At 54.9% G+C, this 22013-nt stretch overlaps 5 protein-coding genes across 5 annotated transcripts; 4 read left to right on the top strand and 1 right to left on the bottom strand.

The window, feature by feature from the left end:
• Nucleotides 1–340: 340 nt before the first annotated feature.
• Nucleotides 341–1251, top strand: CC84DRAFT_1226079 (uncharacterized protein; the record flags this gene model as incomplete). Its single annotated transcript, XM_018183582.1, has 2 exons — nucleotides 341–976; nucleotides 1009–1251. 2 exons carry the CDS (start codon nucleotides 341–343, stop codon nucleotides 1168–1170), a joined length of 798 nt encoding a protein of 265 aa, XP_018042505.1. The 3' UTR covers nucleotides 1171–1251.
• A 1085-nt stretch (nucleotides 1252–2336) lies between these two features.
• Nucleotides 2337–4946, top strand: CC84DRAFT_1108225 (MFS general substrate transporter). Its single transcript, XM_018175196.1, has 6 exons — nucleotides 2337–2706; nucleotides 2757–3066; nucleotides 3121–3179; nucleotides 3232–3271; nucleotides 3328–3819; nucleotides 3868–4946. The coding sequence occupies exons 1-6, from the start codon at nucleotides 2631–2633 to the stop codon at nucleotides 4565–4567; spliced, it is 1677 nt and encodes a 558-aa protein (XP_018042506.1). The 5' UTR covers nucleotides 2337–2630; the 3' UTR covers nucleotides 4568–4946.
• Nucleotides 4947–5458: 512 nt separating this feature from the next.
• Nucleotides 5459–9393, top strand: CC84DRAFT_1159501 (uncharacterized protein). The gene is made up of 5 exons (XM_018177250.1): nucleotides 5459–5932; nucleotides 6019–6135; nucleotides 6227–8097; nucleotides 8144–8196; nucleotides 8267–9393. Exons 1-5 carry the CDS (start codon nucleotides 5784–5786, stop codon nucleotides 9161–9163), a joined length of 3087 nt encoding a protein of 1028 aa, XP_018042507.1. The 5' UTR covers nucleotides 5459–5783; the 3' UTR covers nucleotides 9164–9393.
• Nucleotides 9394–12640: 3247 nt separating this feature from the next.
• CC84DRAFT_1159504 (putative 3-ketoacyl-CoA thiolase) lies at nucleotides 12641–14600 on the bottom strand. The gene has a single exon (XM_018177251.1). It carries the CDS (start codon nucleotides 14318–14320, stop codon nucleotides 13013–13015), a length of 1308 nt encoding a protein of 435 aa, XP_018042508.1. The 5' UTR covers nucleotides 14321–14600; the 3' UTR covers nucleotides 12641–13012.
• Nucleotides 14601–16457: 1857 nt separating this feature from the next.
• CC84DRAFT_1170930 (uncharacterized protein) lies at nucleotides 16458–21353 on the top strand (the record flags this gene model as incomplete). The annotated part of the gene is made up of 2 exons (XM_018179882.1): nucleotides 16458–16675; nucleotides 16727–21353. The coding sequence occupies 2 exons, from the start codon at nucleotides 16458–16460 to the stop codon at nucleotides 21351–21353; spliced, it is 4845 nt and encodes a 1614-aa protein (XP_018042509.1).
• Nucleotides 21354–22013: the final 660 nt, after the last annotated feature.

Genomic DNA, 22013 nt, shown 5'->3' on the forward strand with positions numbered 1-22013 from the left:
CTCCCGTCGCAGCAAGGCTACCTGCACCGTGGCTGCAGGAACTAGATGAGCAATCTGCCAACAGGCTCGACAATCTGCTGTGTCATGGCGCGCGCCAATCGCCACAGCGCTGCTGTGTGGCACCAAAAAAAGTGATGTATCCTCAAATGCAGGCTACAGGCGAGGTCCTGCGCCTTGGTTGAGCGCTATTGAGACTTGCAACAGCGAGCTGGGGACATTTGTGCCAGGGCCGGTTGCGATAGTCCTGGTCCGCTTGCACGCAACACACGCCGTGTAACTCGCCGCACTCGACGTGCGCGGGTGCGAATGGTCAAATGAAACGAGCGCCCGAAGAAGCAACATGGCAAGCGACCTTCCGCGCACAGGTGCAACGGCTGGGCAGTGGCCGAAATTCAGTCACGTGGCTCGTGAAGAGCTGGCGCACTCGCAGGAGCGCTTGGTGACGTCCGCAATCCACACGAGCCAACGACTCGGAATGGCGGGCCCGCCGACTCGGGTCTGGAGTGAGGTCACCTGCCATCGTCGAGACGTCGGGGCGCGGGCGGCTCCCCTGCCCAGGTGGAGGTCCTCCAGCGTGTCGCGGGCTGGTCACGGTGCGGTGCTGGGGAGCGCGGCGAACGCCCGGCCAGCCCAGCCCCCAGCGTCCGTTTCGTGGCAGGCCGGCCGTGCTTGCCCTCGCACGCGTGCTGAGCAGTCGACCAGCGTCACGATTAGCGCTGCGCCCGTCGGAGGATTCTGGCAGCAATCACACAGCGAGGACCGCGGGCCTGGCGTCGTGGTTTCGAGTCCAGAAGCCGCTAAGAACACTGGCCGTCTCAGTTTCTTCGACGCTAGCCCGCTACCCCTGTGCATCGTGTCAATCTCGCGTGGCCCTGCAAGCAACCCCGGTCCTGCCCTGCAACAGCCAGCCTTACGTCCACACCGCCGCACTGCCGGCTCCACTCGCTGCCAAACAGCCGTTATGCTTACCACTTTGGTCTGTCTCGCCGCGCAAACTCTCCTTGAGAGCTGGTCGCGACCGTCTTGCGACACGCGGCGGAAGACCTTCCGGGCCCCGCGATGACGAGCCGCCCGCAACCCAGGCGACAAGTCCAGCGCCGCCGCACACAGCCAACGCGCACCTGTCAGCTGATGCTATCGTGGGCCGCATCATGGAGTCGTGGTCGCTGATGACGGCTCGGCACGATGGGCAAGCCGTGGCCGTGTCCGCCCTGGTGGCTACGACAACGCGACAGGGCAGACTGCCTGCGGACGACGCTGACCGCGTGCGTGGATAAGACGCAAATCAGGGCGGCGAGACGACACGAGAGGTTCTGAATCCTCCCACGTTGGCTGACAGGAGCGCGACTCGCGTCGCGACCGGCGAAGCTATCCTCCATGGTCATCTGTCACATCACGATGCATAACAACATGCCGCGGGGTTGCCGGCAGCCGTCGTTGGGCACAGTCGTCGAGTCGACAGGTTGGTATACACCGCCATTTTGTATGCTGCCGCGCCCCCTCTGCTGTCACCACCCAAGAGGCAGCATGATCCCGAACCGATTCGCGGGGCATGTTTCTTAATAAAAAAAGAATAAGCCGACTGCTCCGCGCTCTGACTCGCTCGCTGTCAAAGATTTCGATGATCCTGCGCACTGGTGGTTGCCCCTGAGCCAGCTGCAACGCCGCCGGTGGTCTAGTCGAGGAGCGAATAAAGGCCGTCGGACCGTGAGAATTCATGTTTGCCCCCGGGGAAGCTGAAATAGCTTCCGTCTCCGGTTGCGGCTTCAGAGCGGCCAGAGACGGTCGGCACGACGTTCAGTCTTTGTCAGGTAGCGGCAGGGAACCCTTGCATGATGCGTGGTGCGCTGATGGGCCTGCTGCAGCCTAGGAACCTGTCCGCTTCCGCGGGTTTTGACTAGTCCCAGCCTACATGCTTTGCCGGGACGTGCGTGGTGATCTTCTCTTCGCGAGTTCTGTCATGCCACTTCGTCGCTCAACGCTCACACTTGCTACCCTGGTCCACCTTACTCGGTTGCCCGTAGCACCTCCAATGCCTTGGTTCCGCTCAAGCCGGCCCCGGCCCTGTGTGCTAAGAAGCTTCCATGGCCCTGGCCCACGTTCAGGGGCAGCGAGCCCAGTCTTGCCTCATCTCGGGCTCACAGGCGCGCATTCCGTTGGCTTGGAGTCACAAAGCCATGTACGGTGGTATTGGACTGGTCGAGTGCCAGCACAACTTTTCTGGCGCCCTACTGACACGATTATGACCATGCTTTGTCCCAGGCGCAGTTCCGCGCTCGATTACATGTGCTGGTCCTCCCGCTGTTCCTATCCGCCCATTACGACGTATCCACTTCCACAACAATCACCGCCTGCTTCCCCGTTTCCTCCCCGCTGCTGGTATCCTTGTCCCTAGCAGCGGTCTACCCGCTCACACAGCGCCACTTAAATCTTCCTCTTGTCGTATATAACTTCTGACACCCGCCTCATAACACACTGACCCCTTCTAAACACCCCAAGCACTAGTGTCGTCGCCTGACACATTGCATATGTATCGCTGGTCTCTTCAACTGCTTCATACCTATCCTTAGCCCTTGCGCCCCTCTCCTACCTCACCACCTCCGTCGCCCTACAGCGTCTACACAAACACAATGGCTCGCCATGGCGGGGTCTCTACCCATTCCCCAGACAACACACCATTTCCTTATAGGCAATTGGCGATACTGGGCAAGTTTGCATTCGCTTTGCTCCAATAATACATCCTAACATGTCCATAGCCCTGTGCCGGATATGCGAGCCAATTGCATTCATGTCCATCTTCCCGTACGCCTACTACATGGTCAAAGACTTCAAAATCACAGACGATGAGAGCAAGGTCTCCATGTATGTCGGCATGATCACTTCAGCTTTCGCATTCATGGAGTGCATGAGCGGCATCTTCTGGGGCCGGCTCAGCGATCGGATCGGGCGCAAGAAGGTTCTCCTTGGCGGGCTGTTCGGAACCGGCTTGAGCATGCTTCTGTTTGGCTTCGCACAATCGCTGCCCGTTGCCATGCTTGCGCGGGCATTGGGCGGAGCACTCAATGGGTGAGGTCATTTCGCGGGATCGCGTGCCGTAAGCGCTCGCTAACGCGGATGCAGGAACATCGGCGTTCTTCAGACTACCGTCGCAGAACTGGTAACGGTGGAGAAGCACCAGCGTAAGTTTATTGTTTCGGCGATCTGGGATGGCGCGCTGACTCTGGTGCACAGCGCGCGCGTATTCGATAATGCCTTCTGTCTGGTGCCTTGGGTACGTGTTTCCCCTGAACGAGAAATTGGGACGCAACACTGACCGCTCTTCTGTAGCACCATTGTCGGCGCATCGCTCGGCGGAATTCTCGCTCGTCCCGCCCTGTCTCTTCCTGCCTGGTTCGAAGGCACCATTTTCGAGACGTTCCCGTACCTGCTTCCGAACCTTGTCTGCACAGCAGTAGTTGCGTTTGGACTTACCGTGGGCTTCCTATTCCTCGAAGAGACCCACGAGGATCGCAAGTACGACCATGACCGCGGTACCGAGCTGGGCCAGTGGCTTCTCCGCAAAGTGTGGGGACAACCTGCATACGAGCCCTTGAGCGACAAGGATGCATCTTTGGACGAGATGAGCGCCATGTTGGGAGATGACGACGCAACGGCGTACAGGAGCACTGACAGCTCGCCGACGTTGTGCAGCTCACGATCATCCATTTGTGAACCGCCTCCTTTCTCGCTCGAGAAGGAGGTTGTACGCGCGCCCACTGTCCGTGACGCGTTTACGATGCAAACCTGTCTGAACATTGTGTGCTACGGCATACTCGCATTGTGAGTGAAACTCCGATTGGCTGAAGCGTCAACTGACTTTCTTTGCAGCCACACGATATCGTTGGAGCAGCTCCTACCAATCCTTATGTCCCGAGACGAATCAAGAGGGGAAGACCGCAACCTGCCATTCTACTTCACTGGCGGATTCCACTTGTCGACGCAGACGAACGGTCTTATTCTCAGCATCCAAGGTGTCCTGCAGATGTTTGCCCAGCTCATCATTTTCCCCTGGATCAGCAAGAAACTCGGAAGCCTACGAACATTCTGGTTGACCATTGCGCTCTACCCATTTCTGTACATCATGGCACCCTACCTTGCGCTTCTACCGAAGAGCATGCGTATCCCCGGCATCGTGTTGCTCCTTGTGTGGAAGGTGACGGCTCAGGCACTCTCCTACCCATCCTTGGCCATCATGCTTGCCAATGCCTCTCCGTCCAAGAAAGTTCTCGGCACCCTCAACGGCGCTGCGGCTGCGTCTGCCAGCGTGATGAGGGGTTTTGGTCCCACGGTATCGGGCGCAGTTGACTCGGTCGGTGTACAGATTGGCATGTCAGGTCTGGCGTGGTGGACCATCGCAGGTGTTGCCATGATTGGCTGGGCTCCTGCATTTGCGATGCAGGAGAAGCGCAAGAACACGCAATACTCGAGCACCTCGGACGACGAAGAAGCTGGTTTCGGCACCTCTGACACCGACTCGGTTCTCACTCTCACGCTGGACGGCGAGGCTGAAGAACGGCTGCCCAAGTAGCGGCACACGACGACGCACGACGACGACACCTCTTTGCATCTCGCACTATTTAGCACAGGCGTTTATGCTTTCATTACCAAGTACCGGATATTAATACCAGCACCAATGTCATTGTTCAGTTTCAACTAGAAGGGATAGGCCTCTGGGCCCGGCGTTTTTCCTACAGGGGGCAATTTTGTAAAAACAGGGTACGGATCTGGGCGGAATTCTGCGGGACAGCATTTACTAGAGGGATCTCAGGCGATAGACAAGAATCGGCAGCTCACGGAAGCAAGCCCGGCGTTGGCATGAAAAGAAGGATCTACAATACCCCCAGGGCAGTTGGTTCAGTCCAGTTCTGTTTTTAGATAGAAGGATCGCTCCAGGGCAATGCTATGCCTCGTTCATATTTATTACGACATGCGAGCTTGGTCGTGACGTTCACTGCAGGGTCCTGTGACAGGTTGGGGAAACAGTCGGAGGGCGAGCACAACATGACTCGCAAAGGAATCTGACAGCAAGTCACGGTGAGATGAAGTGAGGCTTTCGAGGCTCTGAAGGATCATGTACCTGGGCTGGCGCACTTTGGGGAGCATATCTTCGCTTATTTCGCGAGGAGAGGGCCAAAGAGCCGTCCCATGGTGTCGGCAACTTCTGATCGGTGTGCTGGGTTGCAGGGAGCCACGGTGCGAGTCAGTGTTCCCGCACGAGGCATGGGGCGAACACACCGGTTCGCTGTGCATTTGTGCAGTGAATGTGTTGCTTGGGGACGCGCCCGTGGGGGCAGACTCGAGCCTGGGGCGGCGCTGAGCTGGGCACGGCGGGACTGGACGAGCCGCGGCGTTCCGTCGTGCGCCGGCAGGGAGCAGGACGTCACCTGGCCTGGACGCGCGAAGTCGACCCCCATGGCAGGCTGAGTGGGATGTCGCCTTGGGGTCTGTATCGCGCAGCTCGGGATGCCTCGGCTTTTCCGCCCCTCCGCCGTGTGCGAACATGGTCGCTGATAAGAGATGCAGCCACCACTAGCCTCCTCCCCACACTGCCTTCTCGTTGCCCGTGGCCGCGCAGATGGAAGCATCCCGCGTCCTGCTCCTCCACGCCGCGCGTTCGCTGCACCCCCGTCGTCGTCGCTTACTCCTCCGGCCTTGAGAGTGCATGTGCGGTGCGGGGCTAGCTACCTGAGCGTCGCCGACCGCGAGACCTGGAGTAGCGCCCGCGAGCCCTGCGATGCGCCCTGATGACGGGCCTCAAGCGCGCGCACGATGAGTCTTCTCACGACGGGGACGCTGCCTCGCCTCTCGAAGCCGCAGCGACGGCGAAGCCCGCGTCGCCCGCCCAGACCGCGTCGCCCGCCTCGTCCTTCCGCAACGTCTCTGCCTGCAACAGGTCTGTGCTGCCCCTCGTGCCCATCGCAGCCGTGACATTGCGTGCACTGCGAAAGGGGACGCGCCGCTTACGTGTGCTGTGTGCAGATGCCGCCTGAGGAAGAACCGCTGCGACCAGCGCCTGCCGTCCTGTGCCTCTTGCGACAAGGCGAGCCAGAAATGCGTTGGCTACGACCCCATCACCAAACGCGAGATCCCTCGAAGGTGCGTCGCCCGCCTCTCGTGCCAACTGCGCGGGAACTGAGCCAGCCCGCCGCCGTGCTCTCTCTGGCCCCCGCAGGCTAATCTGTCCCAGCTACGTCTACTATCTGGAGACGCGAGTCGCGTATCTGGAGTCGCTGCTGCAGGACAACTCGATCGCATACGCCGACGCCGAGCAATTCAACCCCAGCTTTCAGCCGGCCAACGGGTCTGCGTCACGACCCCCATCCGCCGCCGGCGCACCGAAACACCACAATGGGGCGCCAACCACGCACACGGGCCTCACAAAGGAAGAACAGGATCGCAATGATCGCGAGAAGCTCACCAAGCTGGTGTCCAACATCGGCATGGTGTCGGTGCAGGGCGCAAGCGATCCCCGCTTCCTGGGATCAACCTCCGGCATATCCTTTGCCAGGGTCGTGTTCGCGGCTGTCAAGAGCTCCGTTTCCGGATCATCTTCTGAGCGAGGGAGTCAAAGAGGCAGTAAACAATTGCCCACAAACGTAGCAGATGGCGGCACCTCCATGCGGGACAGCTTCTTTGGGCTGCACACCAAACCAACCTTTCAACAGGCGCCCTTCCCCGAACGCGACCTCGGCGCTCGGTTGGTCGACCTCTACTTCGAACATGCAAATCCGCAGATTCCCATCCTGCATCGTGGCGAGTTCATGGAGCTCTTCGAGCGTGTATACGCATCGGGCGGAGGGCAGAGAACATCACGCGAATCATACATGCTCAATATCGTCTTCGCTATCGGTGCCGGCATTATCATGGGGAGCTCCGACTCTGGTGAATCGCCGACATCGGACGGTGCAACATCGCCAACAAAATCCAAGCCAATGTCGCCACCCTCAAACAAGAAGCGGCGACTTGCAGGCCAACAGCATCAACCCGAGGAGTATCACGCTTCCGCTATAACACACTTGGAGAATTTCCTTGGCAGTACACCCGCCGCGGAACGACCCGACGGTTTTGGAGGGGGCTTGGAAGAATTGCAGGCCGTGTTACTTCTTGCAGGATTTGCGCTGCTGCGACCTGTTGCGCCAGGTCTGTGGTATATTGTCGGGGTTGCCGTTCGGTTAGGTGTCGATCTTGGGTTACATTACGAAGACGGGGTGGGGATTGACGGCTCAGCGTCGGAGGACCAAGTTGTCGGAAAAGCGGAAGTGAAAGAGGAAGAAGATGCAACTGCGGGTGCAACCGCTGGGAAGATTGATGCCAAGGAGCGTGGTCGCAGAGAGTGGGTTCGTGACCTCCGACGAAGGCTCTGGTGGTGCGTCTATTCTTTCGACAGACTTGTCAGTACTTGCGTCGGACGGCCCTTCGGTATCACTGACCAGGTTGTCACAACGGAGTTCCCATCCATTCTCGATGATCGATACATTACCAAGGAGGGGTTCTTAGATCCGCCCGAACATTTGCGAGGTTCCAGCTACAAGGTCGTGGCGTATCACTATTTCCGGCTCAGGTTGCTCCAGTCCGAGATACTCCAAGTGCTACAACATCGGCAAGCCCAACAAGCAAGGGCGAACGGGACAAACCAGGCTAATCAGTACATGCACACGAAGCTCCCATCGCCGTTCTTGGCCAACTTTAGCTCGTTTCGAAGCTGGCGTGTCGACATCGATAGGCGCCTCTTGGAATGGAAAGACTCGGCGCCGACCCAGCAGGATGCCGGCGTGCAGTTTTCTCCGCTCTTTTTGGAACTCAACTACTGGCAGGCCATCATCATGTTGTACCGGCAAAGTTTGGTGGTTCCAACAGGGCTCGCAGGTGAACTTGGCAGCGCCAACAGTGAGGTGGGAAGCCCATCAGTGATAAGTCTCGACGAGAGGGAAGACGAGGAGCTTGTCTTCTTGAAGGTTGCGGAAGCCGGGCAAAAAGTCCTCAAACTATATCGGCAGTTACATCGCGTGCGCTTAGTCAACTACACGTTTTTGGCCACACATCATCTATTCATGGCTGGCAAGTCCTGTCACTATCCTTGCGTTACTTGGGCTAACTTGTTCAGGGATATCATTCCTGTATGCTGTGTGGCACTCGCCTGCTGTGCGAAGTCTCTTAGTAAGTCTGCATCCCACTGCTGTGGCACCTACTTGCATCACGGCTTGTACTGACGATCTACACTCAACAGTCTCTTGATGATGTCGACTTTACCGTGCTAGCCGCCACATCCGTGCTTGGCGACTTGATCGAAAAGTGCCCACCTGCAGAAGCATGCCGTGACGCTTTCGATCGCATGAGCAAAGCGACCATTCAGATGTGCATGTCAACAACAGGCTTTGGGCCTCAAGCACTGCGCCACCATAGAGGACCGGCTACATCGCCTAACACAGCATACCCACCTGCATCTGATGCGGACACGGAAATGTCAGGCCATCAGCCGACAGGGTATTTCCAGCAAGCCCGCCGTCCTGTACCCCGCTTCGATATGAACCTCAAAGAGCTGTTCTCGGAAGATGAAACGGACCGACGTTCATTCGGCCGTATATCAAACCAGCTGGGTAGCATGCGCCCGCCACCACCACCCCAATCGGTGAAACAGGAACACCAGCAAATGCAGCCTTTCACAGCCGACCTGAAAATCTCTCCACAGATGCGCTCGCATCATCACCAACAACAGCAACAAACCTACTCATACCCGCACCAGAATCTCCCCTCCCCGCAGCACCAACAGTCCTACACACCCACATCCTCGACAACAACAATCTCCCCACTAATGTCGCACACACCTAACCCCAACCCCATGACCTCACCTTACCAGCTCTCGAACCAGCTCCCCTACAATGCGTTCGCACAGAACATCACGGCGACATATCCTGACCTGGGTACCTTCAACGACCTCGACTTCCTCGATTCGTTCCCCGTACAGGGGGCGAGCAGTGGCGCTAACGTCACGGATGCCGCGGGGCCGCTGCAGGATCTGGGCTTTGGCATGGGGTTCGGGGATGGGACGCATGATTGGAGTGATGGAAATGGGTTGGATCTGTTTGATGGGTTTTTCTTTGGGGGTGGGCCTGGGAATGGATAAGGAAGGATACTTATCTGGTATCTTTATGATTACGTGGTGGGTGGTATTAGGAGGAGGTTGGTGGTTGGAAGGGGGAATACGTGGGCATATGCGATATATGGGTGGTATTTGTGCATAGCTTGGGCCGTTTCCTGTGTATAGTCTCGCTGTTCGAGGTTGGGCGCGATGGTGATGCGGGTTCTATAGATTCCCCCTGCTTGTTGAAAATGTTAAGCTTGCCCTTTCCCTCCAAACCCGTTGTTTCCCTATCGCTCTGCTCCAACCTATGCTATCAAACCTGCTTTGCCGAAGCAACATGGCGGCACAGAACATACACAGCTTCTCCTGTTTGCTCAGAGCTTGTTGACTTACTGTCACATTTGAATACACTGACGACCGTCGGTCCCCTGGCGTCACACTTGTTAAATACTTGTGAGCTTACTTGTCGTTGCGCCCGAACGTACTGAGGCACGTACGTATGTTGGGCCAAAGCTCAAAGATTGGATATTTTCGTTGACTCGGGCTCTCAGGACCCAAGCTTCAAGGGAGTCAATTTCGAGAAGATGGGGCCAAGGGAATAGATATATACATTCACATGTACTAACTTAGCGCGAGAGGCTGGGCACACAAGTTGCATAAAAAAAACGTCGCAAGCATCGACACGCTCAGTCCAGTTACCTCGATGCAGCTCGATCGGCATTGGAATCTCGATTTTGCAGCGATTGTCTATTGGTCAAGATGCCACATCTATACAATCGAATGAAGGTCTTGTCACAGCTCCTACGAAACACTACCAGGAGCCTTTTTACGGGCTCAGAGACGGCAATGCTAGCGAATCGCTGTTGACACGACAAAAGTGTGAACATTAACATTTGACTTTTCGCGAGCTTTTGCAATCTGCGGCAACATGTACGACCAGGTCTCTGTAGGATTCTCAAGCGCAGCACCTGAGACAATTATCTTGCTTAAGGATTCTTGTCTAATGGTCAACTGTAGACTCACCGCGATCTATTGTCAGGCACGGAAAAATGCAGTACCGGGAATATATAGGATACCAGAATCACAAAGATTGTTAACGCGTTCGCTCGTTCGCACTAAAAAGACATACTTCGTACAGTGAAGCTCAAGGTCGTAGTGTTATTTGCCTCTGCCAAATGTCTACTCAGAAGCTGTGTGAGGCTCCGTGTCGATCGAGCTTTCAATGCAAACCAATTCGCTTGATCCGCTTTCCGCATTTTAATTTTCTCCGAGCAAATGTCAAGTCTCGTCTACAGATGTGTTCCGAATTGCAGGTATATCTCCCTCTCTCGATTTGCTCCAATGCAATAGCACTGACATATCGAACTATTCTTCCTTGCTCGGTGTTTGTCAGTGTCGTGGCTTGCGTACTTGATATGCTGATATCTCCATGGCCGTTCACTGCTGAAGTCAAACTATACGCCATCGAGTATGGCGGCCAGGAGTTTCCACGTTCCATTATAATCACGAGCAAGGAGCGCAAGCGCAATGTTGAAATAACGCGGGACCGCATCATGGTTCAGTGGGACCATTATCAGAACAAAGAGCCTCTGAGGCAACTCCTGACTCGATGGGCGACTGAGTGGACTTTGTGTTGCTTCCTGCATGTCTCTTAGAAGCAGCAGATCTGATGGAAGAAGAATGGAAAGACCTTCCAATTGATGGTCTTACCGGCTGAGCTCCGGCGCCTTATCTTTCTCTGGATCCCCGGAGGCGATATACGTCCGAAAACTCGCCACGACCCCTGCATCCAAGCATAACGTGTAGTGCTCGGTTCTCTGAGCTACCACCCAGAGTCCAAAGAGTGCGTCCGCCGCATGAGTGACTGTGCATAATACAAAATGCTGGACATCAAGAAGGAGTTTCCGCACCCGAACTACGCCGTCTTCCGGGTTAGCATGCAAGTGCTGGAAGAAGCCCTGAGCGCTGGATGGTCTGGCACGGGGAAAATCTTTCGGTCCTGCTCGACATTTCATGGTGTGCTTGAGTGCCCGAATATTCCGGTGTGGAACTCACTGAGCAAGATCACACTCAAGTTCTCAATCCCAAAGTACTTCAAGTTGCTTGCTCCAGAAGTCACATCAGCTGATCCCGTTGCGTTGACTGGCTCCAATCGTACCGCCCTCGCATTGGTGGCATTGCAACAGGTGCAGTGCATCACTGACTTGGCATTTGTATTTGAGAGACCCTAATCACTGGATGCTAAGAATCCTTGGGAGCCCTTGGAGTGAAAGTGATACTTTGATGACTCGCCGTCGAAGCCCTCCAATGCTTGCTATCGAGTGCTGAGTGACTGGATCTCGATTGCAGCATTCCTTATAGCAAAAGTAACCAAAACATCCACCTCCACGGTGCTCTAAGACAGTCACTAAACACAATTGGGATACAATCTTCTCTACCGAATACAATAATAAGACTGGCAAGCCTTACACAGCCCATAACTTCAACTACGATCAAGCCACGCAAAATATCGTAACTCAGACTCCGACCCTCTTGTAAGGACACTCAATCTTTTTACAAAATAGATTGCATACTGACAAATAATGACAATCCGCCTGCCTGCCATTGTCCAAAGTCATACCATGATCCGCACATCCGAGTTCCGGACGGAACAGCGATCAAGCCAAGCCAGTGGAAGAATTACAAATACTTCTTGCATTATTTCGACCGCGACGACAAGTTCCGGGTCTCGGACTTCGGCCAGTTTCTAGAGGACAAAGACAAGGCTGAGAACGATGCTTTCCTCTTTGAACTTATCTATTCTTGGGAGTAGGGCGTGTCAACTTGGAAGTTTAACATTGATATGCTAACGTGCTGTAGGCTTCAAGTGTTATCCTCGGAGGACGACAGTTCATGGTCTTACTGTCTCAGTGTAGGTTGTTGCTGATCGACCTCTGACACACGTCTCTCTAGCGGCATCATGCATGCTCTGATTGAAAAAGTATTCGGATGGGTACATGTGTTGTACCGCTGACGGACAAGGGTAATCGGCGTCACATGGAGACTCCAATTGACACAAAACGGGTTGCGCAATTGTTGTTCATGAGACATTCAAGCAAAGTTCGGCGACTTCTTCGCAGATTCGAAATGGTTTCGTCATGATAGGTTGCTTCTTGTACTTTGGCTTGAGAGTTTCTTGATAGCACCAAGATCATAGCGCGTGAATCCACCTTCTACGTTGACTGGTGCGATGTGGTGTATTTGTCAATACCGCAATCGCAATGACATTGCTCTGATACACGACCAGCTGACGTAGCAAGCGTTGAGTTATACCACGAACTCTTCTCTCAACCCTACCCTCAAAGCTTCAATTCTAGCAGTGAATCAAGAGAAAGAAAAAAAAATCAGTTTGGCTTACTCGGACTCTAGCGCGATTGAATCGCGAACGTTTCCATCTCTGCACGGACTGCTCGACCACGACGATACCAAAATGGCCAGTATCCCTCTCACGCTTTCAGAATGCGCTACTAACGTTTCGACCGTGTTCAAAAGTTCCAGAGCCCAGCCATGTCTTGCACCGACAAGCTGGACGGGCAAAGACGCGTGGCCCGTGTAAAAGTTCCCACTCGGGGCTGCCGCCGCGGAAACGCATTAGCTCCGATGGCCACCTAGCTGCTGGTCCGGCTCGCACGCTTAACGCTATTCACAAGGGCTGCTAGCGCATCTAGAGCGGGTCTTAATCTCCCTCCCGGAGCCGCGGATTCGACGTGGGTAGCCGTGGTGTGAGGTCCAGCGCGCTGGCACAAAAGGGCGGAGCGACGGCATGTCAAGATCCTTCCGGAACAATTCAAGGAAATTTGGTAGATTGAGATCAGTTTTGCAATCACACAAGATGTTGTACCGATATGAAGTTTACTCTGCGACCCACACAGCGGCCATGCCCATGCCAGTTCCTATGCACATACTGGTGACTCCAATCTGCTTGCCAGTCCGCCTCAGCTCCGTCAGCAGCGTGCTAACCTGCCTCGCACCAGTGACGCCAAGAGGATGACCAAAAGCAATGGCTCCACCCTTGGGATTAATCTTGGCCTGGTCCAAACCGAGGTCGTTGATGCAATACAAGCACTGGCTCGCAAAAGCCTCGTTGATCTCGTAGATATCGACCTCGTCCTTGTTCAGCCCGGTCTTCTGGAGCACGACGGGGATGGCGGCGGCGGGACCGATGCCCATGAGTAGCGGGGGCACGCCAACGACAGAGGCCTGCACGAACTTGCCGATGATCTTCTGGCCGAGGCGCTGCGCGGTGCTGCGCTTCATGAGCAGCACAGCTGCCGCGCCGTCTGAGATCTGCGAAGCATTGCCCGCGTGGATGGACCCGTCCTTCGAGAAGGCGGGCTTGATCTTACCCAGGCTCTCCGCGGTGATGCCCTCTCGCACGCCGTCATCCTTGCTGACCGTAATCGTCTTCTCCTCGTCCGTCTTCGGGTCGGTCCACTTGACGGTCAGCGGGGCAATCTCCTCGTCAAAGAGTCCCTTCTTCTGCGCCTCGATCGCCTTCTGGAAAGACGCCGCGGCAAACTTGTCCTGGTCCGCGCGGGCAATGCCCTTCGCCTTGGCCATCTTCTCGCTCAGCACGCCCATGGGCACCTTGCATTCAGCAGCTGATTTGTGATTTTCGAGCAGCTCGCTGAACTCGGTGACCGCCCCCGGGCCATACTGCTGGCTCATGCTCTCGGCGCCTGCACCGATCCCGACCTCGATCATACCGCTCTTGATTGCGTTTGCAATGTCCACGCATGCTTGTAGACCGCTGGAGCACTGTCTGTTCAGCGACTTGACCGAGGTTGTGACGGGGAAGCCCGCGGCGAGGGCTGCTGCGCGGAATTCGGTGGCGCCGCCGCCGGGAGCGAGCACGGCGCCGACGGCGATGTCTTCGACGAGGGCGGGGTCGATGCCGGAGCGTTGGATGAGCGCCTTGAAAGCGCCGTGGAGGAGGTCTGCTGCTGCCGTGTCTTTGAAGCCACCTTTTCCTCCCTTGGTAATTGGAGTTCGGAGTGCAGCGGTGATGACGATCTGAAGAGTTCCGTTAGTTGACATGCAACGTAGTAGAGGGTATGCGAAGCTCTGCTTGCGTGAGTGGGGAGCGGGCGTATCGCCACTGACACTGCACAGCCTTGGAGAAACGCTGCGTCCGGACGACGGTGGCTGAACGTACATCATCGGGATTCTTCTGAAGCAGCGAGGCCCTGCCTGACTGCTTCACACCGCCCAAATGATCCGCGACCTGTGCAAGGCGGTCTTGTGCTGTCTCGCTGTCAGCATGCAGACCTAGTATCTCGATCACGCAGCCTCTTCACATACCGGACGAGTTGCTTCCTGTTTGGTTGGCCATTACGGAGAGTTAGATGTGTCGTGAAGAATAAAAGAGCAGCGAGCTAGAAGTTAAGAGGCGATCTGCACTGCTTGCCTCGGCGAAGAAGATTGCTTTCTTATGAGGTCCGACGACCTGCGACATCATCGTGTTGCGCCGAGGTAGTTACCGGTTGCAGCTTAGCCGCTCACGTGCGTGTCTTATCATAGTTTAGCGGGAACCGCACCCCAGCTTTTCACATGCGGCTCCACGAGTGTTTCTCTTCACATGCTATGGGGAAGGGACAAGCCCGCTGACGTTGAATATCATGTGTCTGCCTTGGACAACTTTTCACCACCGATTGTTCTACGCGTACTCCTTCGGTCGTTGCTTGTCGCAAGAGAGGGTGAGGCACCAACGACTCCTCAGAGGCACCGTAGCCATCCACCTGCAGGATACACTATGAGTGACGGTCACGTGGTTCTGAGAGACTGACGATTGCTCACAGTGGACGCTTCAAAAGTCCGCAGGCTTATGCTTTCACGAGATGGAAGAACTGAAGCAGTTTGAGCTCGCCGTCCCAGAACGCAACGAGACCTTGACCAGTCGACTGCCAACACTCTTCAATAACGTTCAACGCCAGTGTCGTTGGGAAAACGCAAGCGCATTGTCTGTTTGGTGGAAAATCGCTGGAATACGACACGAGTCTTCCTATGAGAGGATGTGGAGGAAGAGGCAAACACACCCTCACCTGCTTATCTGCATCAGTTACTAGGTGAGTTTTTAAGTGGGTGCGATGTGGGAGCTGCCGGCCATTAGGCCCAGAGACGAGGTATTTTTAGCGCGTCAAGCGTGTCAATAACACGCCATCGGGAGATCACGCTGAACTCCATTGTGTGCAGCAATGCAGCTGCACGCAGATGCGTGCTGCGATGGATGCGGTGTTGTTCTTTGGTGCACCGGTATTCTCAGCCGCTCACTTTCAGCAACGCCACAGACTTCACCACGAGAACACGGAAGAAATCGAAGCTTCGGCTAAGCGGATCAAGATCGCAAATCGCTCTAGCTCATCAACGATGTATTGCTTACTCGGGTCCACCAAACTCATGCACCCAAAATGGCGTGCTGGATTGCTGGTCAGTCTCCTATTCCCGTCAAGTCGGCACAAACGCCAAGTCGGCTCGGTACGAGAGCGATTGCTGACTCAAAAGTTTTCTCCACTACACGCCGACGTTTCAGAGCTGGGCTCAGCTAGCACTAGCCAGCCATCGATAGAAAAAACTGAACGGATCGATGTTCGGCCGTTCACAAATCGAACGCAGCCTCGTGGAGTCGTCTACCCCTGCAGTAGTGAAGAGCTTGCGCCAGGTACCGAGTGAGCTACGTAACAGCTTATGCGCTATGGTCATCTCACGCCCCATCTAGTTCGCAATCGATAAAAGAATGGGCAGACCTGCCCCTATCGAGAGCAGTCTGGCTCGCGTGGCTTGCATGGTAGCCACCGCTAGATAAACATCACTTCCGTATACTCGTAATTTAGTAGGAGCGCATTGTTGCCATCTCCGCACCAGGACACGTCATCTTCCTCGAAGTCCACGTTCAAGAATTGACTCTCATTTATCAGCGCAAAGCTCTCGCGACACTCAGTTGTCCTCGTGAATCTTTGATAACGCAAGAGAAGGTATTGTGTCCGATACGAAACCAACGAAGCGTTCCGTGCCACATTAAATCCGACTGTAGATCCCTGTTCAGCCCCAGCTTCGCGTGAACTGTAAGCATTCCAAAAAGGGGAAAGGGGGCAGCTTCCTAGTCGCCGCTCAACAGCCGGAGGCGCACTCCACAAGTCTTATTTTGGTTCCTCACTAAAAGTTTCGCGTGTCAAGGTACCTTCGTAGCTTCAGCACGAACGATTCGGGCAGTAGCACTGCTGTTGGTCTTAAGAAAAAGCCGTTGCCCACGAAGTTTCTCGATGCCACCTCCTCCCCTCGCTTGAAAGGAGCCGCAACAATGCAGTCATTCGTTTACCTTTTCTTCTTTGCGATTCTTCGCCTTTGCCAGGCCATCACCTCGCCTGACATCTACTCCTTCACTCAGCCCAATGTTGCGACACCAGGTCTTGGAGATGCATCTCTCAGCGCCACTGTTCCTTCGAAGTCGAGGTTTGGCACTGGTCCGGATTCTGGTGTAAACATCTTCCTGCCGAACTACAAGTCGGACCCTAATTGGTAAGATAACACCAAAACGGCGCAATACGTGCATTCAATAACAGAGGTTAGGCTTCCATTGGTGCTGTCGCTCAAGACAGTTGGTCTACAGGTCAAGGTCAGCGAAGCACTCAACATTACTACCCAGACGAGGACCCTCCTTATCTACACATCTCCAAGCGTGTCCTACAGCCCGACCACCGCGGATGTGACTGCCCTCACAAACTTCGTGACCAATGGTGGCAGCCTCATTTTCATGAACCAGGTCCCTACCGCTCTTCGCGCGCTTGCAGGTGTATCTGCGTCAACGATTGACACCACCTACAAGAGGTCCATCCTCCAGCTTTCCAACGCTGCAGATGCCAGTGCCTCAGCTCTACGCGGATTTGACTTCGCCAACTACTACGACATCAGCATGCCGATCTTCGAGAACTACACTGCCAAGGGTCTTGTTAATGTTGGTTACACACCTACGAATGGCTCAATTGCTTTGGGCAACTGGATTGTGCGCAACAATGGAGTTGATAGCCCCGACACCTCAGCTACACATACAGCCTTTGTTAGGAACCAGCCATCCGGTGCCAAAGGTATGGTATACAGTTTTGGTATGGACATTGGATACCTCTACATCCGAGCACTCGACGAGAGCGGTGGTTACTCCGAGAACTACGATGGCTACTACTACCCCGGGTATGACATCGGAACTCGCGTCATCAAGAACATCCACACTTCCGCTGCTCACTATGTCAGCCTCTGGACGGTGCCGTACAACAAGGGCTTAGCCTTCACCACTACCTGGGACATTGATACCTATGTATCTTACCCTCACGGCCAAGGTATGGCTGCTGCTGCCATGGAGCGGGGTGCTTATGGCAATCTGAACCTTCACACCAAGTACGTCACCGACGCCTACGAAAGGGCCTACTTCCAATACGGCGTGCCCTACATCTACCAGATCTCTGGGTTCCCAGTTGCGGCCGATGGCTTCGCTACCATCGACTTCGGCAGCCACTCTGTCAGCCATTCTCCCAATGCTGTGGACTTTCCTTCCGGTACCGGTGCGGAGCGTTACATTCAGGGAACCAGCTCGGGCTACTACCCATACATCCACCAGTGTTCTTCCACCACTCCGGATGGGACGCCTACCAACGGCGAGGACTGTGAACAGGGAGGAACCAGCGGTCTCGCCTTCTGGACCGAGGGTGGTACTGCGTCAGGTGAAGTACGTGCGAGCGGTTACCTTATTCGCCACGTCATGAACGACATCTTCGGAACGAACTACAACCTGACCACCTACCGTCCGGGTAACCTTGCATGGAACAAGTATCAGGCCAACCACTGCGCTTCCAACGGATTCATTGGCGGTTCCTCATGCTCGGGTAACTCTCACCTCAGTCATCTCCCGTTCCAGGTCACGCACAACCGCGAGTCATTCCAAGAGCTTCCGTACTTCGAGTTTCCTCTCCAGTGGTCCGATGGTGATGGCAACATGAGCAGCGCCGATTTCCCTGGTTCAGACTTTAGGAAGCAAGTCAACGATATCAAGAACATGGCACGTTATGGAGGTCACTACAACATCCTGCTTCATCCCTCCGACGCTGTGTTGGACAAGATCCAGATTCAACGTGCTCTGCATGATGCTGTGCGGCCTTTTGGTGTGTACTTCAACCAAACCGGTATCGCTAACTGGTGGACCGTCCGCGACCGTACTGTTGTCACCATCAAGACCGCAACTACCACCTCGGTCACAATGAACGTCCACTTGGAAGGTCGCGTGGAAGGACTCACGCTGCAGGTCCCGAAGACATACACCTTGCAGTCCGCGAGCGGTACGCTCTCGGCCTGCCAGCAAGTCTCGTACGATACTTTCACCAACGCTGTTGTCCTGCGTAACACCGCCAAGGGAGAATACACGCTCACTTTCTCTGTCGGCACTGGCGCTTCTACCGCTTCTACTTGCCCTGACTTCACCGTCCAACCCATGACACAATGCGTGGCTTGGGATGTTGCGGTCGACGACTTCCTTGAGAACTACTTCTATGACAACGGCGTCAACCTGCTCCTTTTGAAGACTCTCGAAACGGGTCTGGGCACCAACCGGGTGAATGGCACTCTGCAGCTGACCTCAACTTCAAGCGTCAACTCGTATTACACTGAGGTCTCGCGTTTTTGCTTCGATGCTACGATTTACACTCACCTGTTCTTTGACACCGTCATTCCTAAGGGTACCACTTTCTCCGTGCAGCTTGTATCTTACGATTCCGGCTGCAACAACGAGAGGGCGAGCACTACGTTCCTCGACATCCGCGATTACGCTGCTGCTGACGGGAAGAACCAAACCGTCACGATTCCTCTGAAGGACTTTGCCGGAGAGAACTTCAACAATGTGCGTGGCGTTCGCCTCGTGAACATTGCACCAACCCAGGTCCCCATCTACATTGACAACATCAAGATCCAGAAGCGATGTGTAACAGCGCCCGGAGAGGACAAGACCCCAGGCCTTTCAATCGACTCCTTCCAGAATGTCGATCGATGGATCACTGGTATCAACAACATCTTCGGGAAGACTGATGATGACGGTACCATGAAGTTCGCCAAGCTCTCGGAGCTGGGTAAGATGCAGTTGTTGCCCGCCAACGCAAACTCCTACATTTACAGCCGAACTGCTGTCAACGGAAATAACCTGAATGCCCAGGGCTACACTGATGTTTCGCTCAATGTCCGTGGCCCCGCTGGTGGCTCCTTTGATGTTGTCGTGACCTCTGGCACTGGCAACAAAAATTCCACTGTCAACACAGCTACATACGCAACCTTGAGTCAGAACAGCTTCTCGAACATCACCATTCCTCTCTCGAAGTTCGCTGGTCTCGACAATAGCTCCATCAGCCAGATCACCCTGCGCAACTTCAACCCGATCAGCACTTCTACTGCTGGTAATTTCACTTTGCGATGGATCTCCCTGCTCGGCAACGGTACCAACACTACTACGCCTTCAACCTGCAGCACTCCTCCTGGTCTTGTGGTATTGAACTTCTGCGACCTGAGCGAATTCACCACGCAAACTAGCGCTCTCGGCACTCCTTTCTCAGACGACAACACGATGAGCTCTTACAACCAGACTGAGAGTGGCTACATTAACCTCGCCCCTCGCGATTCGAGCTCATACTTCTACTCGCTTCTCTCAGCGTCCGGCACTTGCGCAACTGTTAACAGCACCTACAACGCTGTCAGACTTAGGCTCTCAGGCCCACAGGGAGCCACTGCCAACGTCGGTCTCAAGCATGGTGGCAACAGCTGCAACACCAACGTCGTCACTGACTACGTTCCTGTCACCTTCAACACTGCCGTCACCGAAGTGATTCTTCCCTTCGCGCAATTCTCCAGCACCCTCAACCGGGCCTACCTGCAGGCGTTCACAATGTCCGGCTTCAGCGTCGCAGGCGCCACCTACCGCATCCACTCGGTGTCCTTCGTAGGAAACTCCAACACCAAGGGATGCGCGCTTTGCGAGGGAACTGAGGTCGATTCTTGCACGTTCACCTCTGCGGTGCCGCGCACGAACTCGCTCAGTGGTCTAGTGACCGATGAATCTAGTTTGGCCTCCTACACTGTCGACAGTGACGGCTCGCTCAGCCTCGGAAGCAAGGCAGATGCCTACTGGTACTCCCAGTTTGGCGCCAATGCATGCTACGATTCTACCCAGAACAATGCCACCGGCCTGCAGATCTCAGTCGCTGCAGCTGCAGGTACCACTTTCGACCTCGCCTTGCGCTGGAAGACGGATTCTCAGTGCACCACTGTCTCTTCACCGGCATCGGTCCCGATCACCAACTACGTCACCTTCGCCGGCAACACAACGTATAAGGTTGCCAAGATACCATTCTCTGCCTTCCCTGGCATCAATGCCAGCAGGCTCGACAGCGTCGCACTAGCTGGTTTCAATCCTACAAACGCCAACGTCAAGGTCGGGTGTGTGAGTTTGGTGCAAATGGCTGCCGCGACTGTTCCCCAGACGTGCGCTTGCCCAACCAATGCATGGCTCAACTACTGCAGTGGTACTGGTGTCGCGAACCGCAACGCGAACGGTGGTGCTCAGAGTGATGACGGAACGATGAGCACTACGCCTGTTCTCGCCAACGGTGCGCTGGCTCTGAAGCCCGCCGCATCAGGATCTTACTGGTACTCGCTGCTGAGCAACCTCGACGTTTCCTCGAACAGTGCTCTCACTCTCAATGTGTCGGCAAAGGCGGGTGCATCTTTCAACATCCAGCTGCAGAGCAGCGGTCAGCGTAGCAGCCTGTCCAGCAGCGCTTACGGAGCTATGACCGGCAGCCCAGTTCTCCTGAGCATCCCGCTCTCTGACTTCACTGCGAAGACCAGTGCATTGAACCTCAAGGCGATCACTGCTGTTGTCCTTGAATCCTTCAGCGACGCAACGTCCACATACAGCCTCAACTGTGCCTACTTTGGCAGCAGCAGCAGCAGCTCGACGACCACTGCTGCAGTCCAAAGACGCGACTTGTCCGACGATGTTTCAAGCGGTAACGCGACGCTCGTAGCTGGACCGCTCGCTCTCTGGCAACCAAGCTTCGTGTGGCACCACACTGGCAACATCCACAAGCACCAGCACGATAACAAGACAAAAAACCATGCAGTCTTTTTCACGAACTCAACGACGACGCGCGCTAAGTTTGTCTAAGCATATTCCGGCATATTAATGGGGCAATAACGATCTTTCAACACACTTTTCTTTACATAGTGTTCCACTTCGTTCCTTCCTTGTGTTAATACGTAGACGCCAGAGCGGCGGGCCTAGTTACCGGTACAAGATACTTAAAAGTTAATACACACTCTGTCATGATGCAAAGTTGAATTTATCTTTCCGCTTGATCTGGTCTGACGTGAACAATATCGCAGCATCACTAATTAGCCTCTCCAGCCCATTAACTGATCATCATAAGTATTCCGGTGATACGGGGGTGGTTCTTCGAGCCCCTTGTCTCCCCTATCTTTATACTTACTCTTACCCATCAAACTCGCACTCTCATCCAAACTTATCTAGACATCGCGGGATTCGCCCCGCCCAACGCAGCCAAAGCCGCGCGCGTGGGCTGTGGATTTTCCCTCCCATATCTGCACATCTTTACGTCTCAACGATTTCGTGTCATCTCCTTATCCTGGCTATAAGTAGAGTCGAGTATCTTAGCTCAGTCTCATAAGGGAGCATTGTTTAGGTAGAAACAAAGTTAACTTAGCCATTGTGGCATTATATTCGTGTTCATACTTCCCAAGGCTACAACGCTCCCTGCGGTACTCTTACCTATTTCAGTCTTTAATTTCTGGGAATATGTGTGGGAAT

The sequence above is a fragment of the Paraphaeosphaeria sporulosa genome (assembly GCF_001642045.1).
Source record: "Paraphaeosphaeria sporulosa strain AP3s5-JAC2a unplaced genomic scaffold CC84scaffold_1, whole genome shotgun sequence".
NCBI classification, from domain to species: Eukaryota; Fungi; Ascomycota; class Dothideomycetes; order Pleosporales; family Didymosphaeriaceae; genus Paraphaeosphaeria; species Paraphaeosphaeria sporulosa.